General features: G+C 36.0%; 1 protein-coding gene across 1 annotated transcript; it reads left to right on the forward strand.

Moving 5' to 3' along the window:
* Positions 1 to 7,158: 7,158 nt before the first annotated feature.
* LOC110101017 (peptide-N4-(N-acetyl-beta-glucosaminyl)asparagine amidase A-like) lies at positions 7,159 to 8,952 on the forward strand. Its single transcript, XM_020828784.1, has one exon. The coding sequence runs from the start codon at positions 7,159 to 7,161 to the stop codon at positions 8,950 to 8,952; it is 1,794 nt and encodes a 597-aa protein (XP_020684443.1).
* Positions 8,953 to 11,410: the final 2,458 nt, after the last annotated feature.

Here is an 11,410-nt window from a genome sequence, read left to right on the forward strand (position 1 = left end):
CTTATTGTCATCGTTTTGCTAAATCATATCAAGATATCTTTCTTCAATTTGAATTATTTCTTTAAGGGAGTTAATTGAAATTAAGGGAGTTTTATATTATGTAAATAGTAAATTTTATATTTTAAATATTTATATTTTAGTTTTAAAAGATTCATGCAATGATTATTCGACAAGTTTTATGCTGGTTGTCGACTATTAAACGTAACACTCTGCTTTTCTCATCCAAGACTTGGAACCTGACAACGATAGTGTTAAGCGTTGTAGAGAAGAGGATGCTCAAGTGGATGAGTGGATTTACCTTTAGAGATAGGATATGAAATGAGTATATACATGAAAAGGTTGGAGTAGCTTCAGTAGAATATAAGATTAGAGAGAGTCGTCTTATTTGATTTGGTCATATAAAATAGTGGCCTTCTGATGACCCGGTTAGGAAATTAAAGGTATTAAATTTGACTTATGTTAAGAAATATAGAGGTAGTCCTAATAAGATCGACTTTGTTAGAAAATATTAGAAATGATATTTTTTCTTATATTTAAACGAGAATTTGACTTTTAAAATGACACAATGGAGAAAAATAATTCATGTAGTCGACATGCATGGTATTTCTTGATTATCTATGAATTGTGTGGTGGCATTATCATTTGTAACACAGATTCTTAATTGATAACGACTTAAAAAATTATTTAAAATTTTTGAATTTAAGTTTCATCGGCATCAAATATAGATTTTGAATTATCATAAAAAAATATTTCCAATGTGATGGCTATAATTAGAAAAATTACTTTAAAGAGTTATTCACTTAAACTACTAGATTCAAATTTATTCGTGAATGACATGTAACTTTTCTAGCATGTAATCATGAGATAAAAGCTAAGGGAGGCTGAGCGAATTTTAAGTAAGTATGAAGACTGAAAATGTGTCAAAGTTCTATGAGAGATATGGAATATGAAGAGAGAGATAAAAATCAAGAGTAGTCAAATCTCAAAGTGCAAAAGAAATTCAAAAATATCTCAAAGTATACCTCGTTGTCATTTATTAATTGGGTTTGTAAGGTTATATAAAAGATAAATCAACAAAAAAAATATATATATATAAGGTACAACATATGATGAACTCATTACAAACTATAATGAACACGGGATTTAACCAATTGGTCTCCTCGTAGATTTCTGTCTATAATATATCTCTTGGACATGAGAAGAGTCTATATGGGTGAGTGTAGAGGTTGAGCCCTTGCTTCTCGATGTCCAAGATGATTCTATGAATGTAAATCATTTGGATGTGATAGCGAGTCAATTTTAGATGAGATTCTAATCTCTTGAAGTAAAGGGGTGAATTCCACTTGGTGAAAGTGGTAGTAACATGAGAATTGTTTGAATGCAAGAGATCTTAATAATATCATTTGAGGTGTGTGTGTTTTCTGTAGATGGGATGATGACACCAATGATTGTTGAGTGGCTTCTATTTGCGGAGATGTACGTGGATGAAATGCTCTAAAAAAGAAGAGTGACATATGAGGAATTTGCTCGGTTTGATGACTCCTCGATACAGGGGCGGATCCAACTTCTTTTTTCAGGGTGGGCAAAAATTTTTTTTTTTTGTGGGGGATGGGCAAAGATACTTAGGATTGATTAAATGAGGGCAAAAAAAATTTTTGAGAGGGGGCAATATACCAAAAATACCCAAAATATTTCAAAATATCTTACTAAAATTAAAAAAAAAAAATTTTTTGAGGGGGGGCATTTGCCCAAAATGCCCCCCCCTCAACTAAATGGGGATCCGCCCATGCCTCGATATGACACATTTAGGCTAGTCCATATATAGTGTCATTGCCAGAAAAGTGGACATATTTTCACAGGATGATGCCTATCAACCAGTTGGTTGTTATTTGTGAAATCTATTTGTGTTGAACAATGTAGTTATTCTGTTGTCTCAGACCTCAAAACTTATCGTGTAAGCTGAGGGGTGTGGGGTTTTGCCCCCTGTTTGAATTTTTTTATGTACAATTTTGCATCGTTGTGTATCTGAGCACCTGACACTGTGTTCCAAAACTAAACGACAGAGAGTTGAGCACTACTGCAGTATAAAAATGACGTTACAACGGTATAAGACAGAGGCTTGAGCGCCACAACGCCCAAAACTGCTGCCACAATGCTGCGAGACGGATTTAACATTTATATTTCTCGTTTTTCTAAAGGATTGCCTCCCTTGGTGGATGTAATTGGCTTTTCTCTTATATTTTTAATTAAGGCAAGAGCGAGAAAGATATATGTGAGAAGAGAGAGAGAAGAGTAATATGTATTTATTTCTCTCAACTTTCATAATGAATTTATTGGTGTGGTGTGGCTTCGTGTTTTTTCTCTATTTTAAATTTTTCAACATTAATATGATGTTCTTTATTTCTGCTATTTTTACTTTCTTATTTGTTTCTCGACGATGTTTTACTCTCATCCTCAACATTGGCCGACTTTTTTTTCCTTCGCGGTGAGCATTCCTCTTAAGAGTTGTGACCCTTCATGCCGAATTTCCTTCGAGGATCTGTTAGATACATGTAGAGTACCTATATGAACATACACAAATATACTTAATCATAAAAATTTAAATTTAATTTACTAATTTCATCAACTGGCCCATAACTCAATGAACTCTTTCGACTAGTATATCATCACGTGATAGAATTCTTAGCAATGGGAACTGGGAAGGCAGTGATTCACTAAAAAAATCATAATAACAAACCAAAAAAAGTTATAAAGTTCACTAAAAAATTTATTATGTTAATTGAATTTTAATTAGTTTAATATCCATTAAAAGTAGCAAAAAATGGGCACTATAAATTGTGTTTGATATGTTACAAAAAAAAATTATTTGACTGGGCATGAATCTCAATGTAAATATGAGTCGAATGTCTCAAAAATTAAATTTGAGATCATTTGAACTCCTATTTCAATAAGATTATAGTCAAACTGACTTATAGAATATCTCAAAAAAACGAACCTAATGACACCAAATTCAGTCCAATCCAAGCCCAAATAAGCTCAAATCAATAAACCAAAATATTTTTTAATACTTCATAGCATTATTTGGATGATAAAAAGATATCCAATATGACATGCTTATAGAGTCGAATTGAGCGGTTTACGTAGGGGCGAAACCAGCCCTTCATCTTAGGGGGGGCAAAATTTTCTTAGTATAATAGACTAATATAAAAAAAAGATGACATAATTCAAAGTGAAATCATGTATTTCATTATGATAGGAGAATTGAAAATCATTACAATTTTATCAATCTATTTTGCATTTTTTGATAATATTGGATAACATCTTCATTGGGAATCAGATCAAATACATCTTTTTCAATATAAGGCACAAGACAATCGCTGAGCCAATCATCACCCATCCTACTACGCAATCGATGTTTGATAATTTTCATGGCTGAAAATGCTCTCTCCACCGTAGCAGTTGCAACTGGTAAGATTAATGATAAAGTAATAAGTTTGTAAACCAAAGGATCAAAGATCACTCAATTTTTACATCTCTAAGGTACTTAAATGCTTGATAAACGCTTCATGATCAAGAGAATTACTATGAGTTGTTCGATATAACATTTCAGATTTGCCCTTAATCTTCTTCATATTTACAAGATATGTCACTCCCAAAAAAATTATAAATAGGCATCCATTTTTCACACGAGGGGGAGGAGGAGAAGAGAAATCTAGGGAGCTCACTTCCCTTCTCCAATCAATGTCACGACCACCAAATCTCTACCCAGCCAACAATCGTCATCCGTCGTTGGACTTTCGCCTTTTCGTTTGTTGCCGCAAATCTTTTCCCAACCATCGACTGTTGTCGGACATCCGCTTGTTTGTTGGCTGCCACCAAATATTTTATCAACCACCGATCGTCATTAGACATCCACTTGTTCGTTGGCCGCGCCGCCAAATCTTTTTTCGACCACCAACCATTACTAGACTTCTGCCTATTTGTTGACTACCACCAGGTCTATAACTATCAGCGGACTTTTGCCCTTCCGTTGATTATTATTTGATCTCCTACCATCGACAAATTTATGGTAGACATTCTCGTGACTGCTGCCACCAAATTTCTAGTATTTGTCACTCAATAAAACTCAATAAAATTTTTGGAGTACTCATCTAAGGTTCAGCCAATTCTCAGATATATATTGTATTCATGGGCGGAACCACTACAAGCTTAGGGGGGGCAATTGCCCCCCAAAATTCTAATGTTTCTTTATCATTACCTGCTAATGTGCTGAACTTTCGTGTATGGTCAAAACATAAAATTTTTTCACTCTTCCGCAGCAAATTTCTTAGCCCCCAACAGAGTTAATGATAAGTGACTAGATTTAATATAAGATATAACTTAGAGTTTTGATGTTTGTGAGTTTGGTGTACTTTTCATAAGTAAAATTTGAACTTTTATGCCCTATACCTAATGAAGGAATATGCTTGTAAATTAATTTTTTGAAGAAATATATTATAAAATTTATATAGATTAAATTAGTTTTTTTATAAAAGATAAATTATTTCATTCATAGAATAATTTTGAAAGTAAAAATATCTAAAATGAGTTAAAATATATTCATATTCAAATTCATGATCAAACTCGTTTAAATCCGGTTTGAACTTGATTAAAATCTAGTTCAAATCATGTTCAACCCGAAGAGCAAACATGTTGCCATTCAAGACGGGGGAAGTTTAAAAGAGAAATCACAAAGTAAAGGTATTGACAAGAGTGGCAATGTGTGACAAGATCGATGGTATATCTAAGAGAGGATATATTCGCAACGGGAGCTCGCTGAGGGATGACACCGATGAGATCAACAGTTTTTGAAGGAGAGATGGGTTTGTGATAGGTGCTCCTTGGGAGATGGGGTTGACAAGACTGACGGATGTAGAGGATAGAGGTATTCGTAATATGTACTTGCTGGGAAAAGACGTTGATAGGCCGACGATATGTAAAGAAGAAGTGAGGTTTACGACTAAAGCTTTAAAATAAAATTATCAATGGGAGCATTGTTTGTGAAAGGGGAAAGGGATTTGCGGCTCTCTTGTAATATTTGAATATACTCAAACCCATGTTCAAGCCTTGCTCAAATAACATTTAAATTTAGTTCAAATTTAATTTGAATTAGGTTCAAACTATATTCAAATTTGAATATATTCCAACCCATTTTAGATAATTTAGTACATATGGCAGCCGTCATTGGGGTAATTTGGTCCAACTTAAATTTCAAATATGTTAAAATGAATTAAAAAGAAAATATTGTCAGATTAATCTGACACAAATTTTATGTTGTACTTTAAAATTATTATATTTTAATATTATATGTATAAAAATTATATTATACTTTAAATAATTTTTTTTTAGTTTTAGTTAATAAGTCAGCTCATCCAGTGTGTTGGTTAGGAGCTTTGACTACTAAACAAGATGTGTTGGATTTGAAGCTTACATATATGATGTATACATGAGTTTAGCTTAATGACTCAAATCAAATGTCCCAAAAAAATATTTAATATAAATTGTATAAAAATATTTTGATATTACTTATATTGATTAAATAAAATTATAATCAAAGCATCAATGAAACTATAATGTGATGTGATTTAAATATATAAGAATTTATAGAAGTTGTTACCTATATTTTAGGGTTTGTTTGGGACGACTTTCTTAATGTTTTATTTTTAGACGATAATTATAATCCAATTTTGCTACTTTATACTGCTATCTTGTTGCTATTAAGAAATTCTATGCGAGGAAGTTATTCTTTATAATAGTTTTTTTAAAAAAATAATTTTTTTACAACATCATTATAAAACAAAATCTTAGAATATGATCAAAATGGATACAAAATATATTTTCCAAGTCAAGTTTTAATGGTCAGAGTAAGATAATCCATCAAACAGTGTTGATTTTGTTAAGAATCAAACACTTTTGACTTGACCTAAATTTAGCCAAAGCTGAAATCAAAATCTTTAATAATGAATTTTGGCTAGTGTAGCACACATAAAGGCCTCGTTTGGCGGAATAATTATTAGGTACGGACATCAGACGTAGCTCTACATCCGGAGGCCAATAACATGTCGCCACGTGCTCTTACTCTTTACTGCGCGGGCCGACGATCTGACCCGGACCTGAACCTTGTATTGCTATGTTCGGGTATTGCTAGGTATTGCTAGGTATTGCTCGGTATTGCTAGGTATTGCTTGACAATAACGAGAAATACTGCTCTGTCAAGACTAATACCTAGCAAAACCAGGATATTGCTCGGTATTGCTCGATATTGCTAGGTATTGGTCTTGACAGAATGGTATTTCTCGTTATTGCTCAGCAATATCGAGCAATACTTAGCAATATCCCAGTCTGCACAAATCAGCCAATACATAGCAATCCCGGGTCCAGTCCGGGTAGGGTCGTTGGGCTGCGCGGTAAAGAGTAAGAGCACGTGACACCATTTTATAACGTAGAGCTACATCAGGACACCGAACCTAATAAAAATTCCGTTTGGTGCGACTTTTTAAGAGTTTTTTAAAATAATTTTTTAGTGCAATATAATAGTAAAAAAGTATTCGGAACCAAGACTCCAGATCAGTTTGTGAGAGCTGCAAATTCTATAAAAATATTTATAAAATTGTTATTAGAAAAAGTAATTTTTTTAAAAAGCGTTTGGCCGGCAATTTTGAAAAACAAAATAGTAAGAAAACTGTGCAACCTGGCTTGTGCATTCTAAATGCTAAACAAATGCCACTAGCATACGTTCCAGGCTCTTTCTTCTCTGCAACCCAACACAAAAATGGCGATGCAGCGACTAAGAAGGTTCTTCGTCATCTCCGTTCCCTTTAACACCATCCCAAGGGCTATAGCTCCTTACACCGTGGATAGAAGCGCATATGGATTTGTTATGAATGGCTACTCGCCGTCCCTGATTCTCAGTGAGGGATTTCTCATAAAATTTTTCTTCATAGAAATCGCCAAGAAAGATCCGTTGAGCTTGTCAGAATCCTATCGTTAAAGTTTGTACCAAATTCCAACCAAGAAGCATTTTAAACATTTCCTTCACTTAAACACTAATAACTAATTCCATTCTCCTATATATATTTACATAAAGAATTCGCCTATGGTAAATTCGAGTAAGGCCCAATGTCCCCATCAATCGCGTTGCTGCTTCTCCTAATGCTGGGCGGCGGCGGCGCCGCCATCGCATTTGCATTCCCCTTCCCCCCGCCGCCGGCGATCCCCTCCAACAGCACGTTAGAATACATCGACCCCACCCTCCCCCCTCTCCATCCCACCCACAATCCCAAATGCTCCATTACCATTCTCCAACACGACTTCGCCGACACAGCTGGCGCTCCGCCGGTCTCCGTTCCATACTACCCGCCGGCGGACTGCCCCGCTCCCTGGTCCCGCGTCGTCCTCGAGCTCTCAGGCTCGGCTTCGGATATCCAAAAGGATCGAATCGCGGCAATCTGGCTCTCCGGAGCCGAGCTGCTCCGCACCTCCACTCCCTTCCCCCTTTCCCCCGGCGTCTTCTGGCGCGTCCAAAAGGACATTACCCGGTACACCTCCCTCCTTCGTAGCCCCAGTCCGGACGACAACTCCACCGACGCCGAAGCCGCAGCCGCCGCCACCGCCACGATATCCATGATGCTGGAGAACTCCAACGCGTCCCTCCCCGGCGTCTACTCCGTCAACATCTCCCTGCACTTCTACCGCGGCGCAGTCGCCCAATTAAACTCTCATCCGATAATCAAAGGGTTGTATCGCGAGCCCGCCGACCTCATCCTTCCCATCTCCAACGAAGTTGGAGAATGTGGACCAGGGTACTGGTTCAAACTCCATAACGAGTCCGACGTCCAGTTAACATCGATTTCCATTCCCAACAACACGTACCGCGCCGTTCTCGAGCTCTACGTCTCCCACCACGCCGACGACGAGTATTGGTACGCTAATCCCCTCCGCTCCACTGAAGAAACCAAGCTCATGTCTTTATCTTCTCCCTTCCGCCCGAAAGCCAATGGCGGATTTAGACAAGTAGAGCTGACCATCGACAAGCTCTACGCCGGCGCGGTAGTTCCATTCCCAGTCATCTATCCCGGCTCCATCAATCCGTTCTTCTGGGCCCCAGTCGCCGGAATCGCCGCCTATGACCTCCCTTCATACGACCTCGACCTAACTCCCTTCGTCGGCCTCCTTGTCGACGGCCGGGAACATGAATTCCGTTTAATCATCCGCGACAGCCAGCCGTTTTGGCTCGTCTCCGGCAACCTTCATCTCTGGCTTGACGCGTGGTCTGACAGAGTGGAAGGCGCGTTAGTGCGGCACAGAGTACCTCCCCTGCGACTCAGCCGGCAAGCCGATTGGCGAGGGAGCGACGGCAAGTCTTCCATCGACGGGCAAGTCATCGTACGATTCGCTGGTTGGGTTAGTTCCTCAAAGGGGAATGTATCGACGAGCATAAGACAGAGGTTAAAGTTTAAAAGTAGGGTAGAAATACAGAGGAAAGGGGTAGTGAAGCAGGCGGTAATGGAGGTAAAGTCGAGGACGGACGTGAGGGCGAGCTTGAACAGGGGTGTGGTGGGGAGAGCGAGCGTGAGCGTTGAGGCACCGTTGATGGTGACGACTGAGAAAGCGAATGGAGGCGGAGGGACAGTGTTGGAGAGGACGAAGATTTTCCATGCAATGACAGAGGCGAGGAGTGTGGGTGGGAAGGGGGAGATGGAGTTTAGTGAGGTGGCGGATAAGCAGGATTCAGAAGGATCAGTGTTGGTTGGAGAGGAAGGAATGGTGTGGGGGAGTGGAGATACGAGCTCTCTGTACAAATTTAGGGATGAGAAAGCGTGTTATTTGAGGACGGTGAAGGTTGTGGGAGGGAGAATGAAGGAGGATGTGGAGACAGCGTCCTGCGCCGGCGCCGCCGTGGCTGAGTTGTAGGTGGCCGGAGATGACGAACGTATAGTGTGTTTGAGTTCCTAGCTAGCTAGTTATGTGCAAGATCGTCATGTATTTGAGTTGGCTTTGTACGCTCAGATTGATCCGTTAGTATCAGTCTGCAAGTATTAAGAGTTTGAAGTCCAGAACTATAGTCTATATATTTAACCGTCATAAACAGATCATAAGACTTCGCTTAGACAGGCTTTTTTATGGTTTTCTAAAATAGTTTTTTAATAGTAAAAAAATTTAATTAAAATTTTTTTTTACTAAAAAATTATTTTATAAAACAATAAAAAATCATCCTAAACGAAACCTAAGTATCTTAATTTGAAGTTATGCATTTTCTAAATTTTTAAATAAATGATATATTATAAATCTCTCTTTTAACAATATTATATGAAAGTTCTTCTTTGACATTATTTTCAAATATTTTATCCCATAAAATAAATTACACAATCTTTCAATTAGATAGGCGATTTTCTTAGGAATGATGAATACCACAACCAACAAATACCATTAGTTATAGACCAAAAAGAGTATAAAATACATCTTTTAAAAGATCAAACATAAAAATAATTGAGAAAAAAGAAATTCAAAGAAATCTCCAAAGAGAATAACTAAGGCTTTAAGATCATCTTAAACCGAAAAACTTAGTTTCCACTTCAAAATACAGTACTTCAAAATGCAAAATTAATCTCCAACCAAATTTTATTTCATAACAAAAAAAAAATATTCCGTGTATATTTTTTCTCAATAACATGCGCTAGTCTTTTTCCCATATGCTTTCTCTGTTTCTGCCAACAATACATTTGAATTGTGCGCCTTTTGCCATTTGATTGGAGAAATTCGCGGAAGTCAAACAGAATATATATAGAGTTCAGTTTGAGATGACCTAAGGCAATTGCCTAACGGTCATTTTCCATTAAATATTGTGCTTGCTCAATCCGCTAGTAATGAAAGAAGTTGGTCTTTCTTACTCCAACTCACTAACGGCATATTTTTTTTCTTTCCATATAGAATTCCATATGAAATTTCGTCACGTTAAGAACCACCAATGAATACTGATTAGGGCCCTTGGTTTATGACCTAACATTCAACCAAGCTTAACTCAAGGATTAAAATAAATTAATTAATTAAAAAAAAAAAAAACCTTACCTCAAGGATGTTCTATAAATCTCATGCAAATGAAACTTTTAAAACATACGATTCATTTCCTAAACCTTAAAAAAAAAAAAAAAAATGCTCTATAATAACTCACAAAATAGTTGAACAAAAAATTCTACATCGATGTGGCGTATAATATAAGATTTTATTGCAAATAGATTTCTAAGTCACCAAGTAAATGCTGAAAGCAAAAATAATTGAAGAATGTACTTTTATCGAGCATTAAATCTTATGGAATATAAACACCCCCGATATATCTTTGGAATATATTTAAAAAAATATTAAAAAAAAAAACCCATGAAAGACCTACGTGTTAAAAAATAAAAATAACAAGTCCTTAATAGATCAGAAGCTCGCTAAAAGGACAACAATTAAAATAAAACTTAAAGAGCTTTGGATCCCACATAATACAATGAAGAGAATAAAATTGAAATCAAAAGAATCAAATAGACACATTAGCAAAAATAAGATCAACACGTCCTAGCCAATCAAAGCAGCACTAGCCGCGAAGAGCATATCGATCAACCCGATATTTGAGCTGGTTAAGGCAACGAACACACCAACAAGCAACATGAATCATAATAAAAGAGAGCAGGATAGTAGAGAAACCCCACTCAAACTACATGCCATACAACTAACAAAAAATGACCAGAAACAACATACAGCCGGCCATATTTTATGGAATATACTTTATTCATGAATACATCTTATATTAGGGATGGAAAAAAATCATGCGATGAAGCAAATAAGAAAGTAAAAACAACGTAGAGTAAAAGAACACTAGCATTTAAAGTAGAAAAACTCAAAATTGGAAAAAAAAAAACCATGATTTATGTTTTGTTTGCCAATTTTTTTTACTATTTTAAAGTAATTTTTTTAGAAAAAAAAAATTTTGAATTACAAAATTTTGAACTTGAAAGTTGTTTTAGAAAAGAGTAATAAAGCTATTTCAAATGAAGCTTTAAATTAGAAAAGAGTAATAAAGCTATTTCAAATGAAGCTTTAAAGTATATATATTAATTATAATATACGAGAAATAGAAGAGAAAGTGATCGCATCAAGAACTCCAAATCCATTAATAGTAGGGACAAGTTTAATTTCATTATATAATACTTAATGGAGTTGACTCGACTTAATTTGAATAGGAACACATTATGAATTTAATACCTATATAAAATATTTTCAAAAGTCTTCTACTTTATTTTGTTGAGAATCAAGGGAATTTTCTTGTAATGCTACAAGATTTTGTTCTTTTATAAGATTTTTATTTCATCTATTTTTTTTAATTAGTTAA

The sequence above is a fragment of the Dendrobium catenatum genome, unplaced genomic scaffold (assembly GCF_001605985.2).
Source record: "Dendrobium catenatum unplaced genomic scaffold, ASM160598v2 fragScaff_scaffold_1553, whole genome shotgun sequence".
NCBI classification, from domain to species: Eukaryota; Viridiplantae; Streptophyta; class Magnoliopsida; order Asparagales; family Orchidaceae; genus Dendrobium; species Dendrobium catenatum.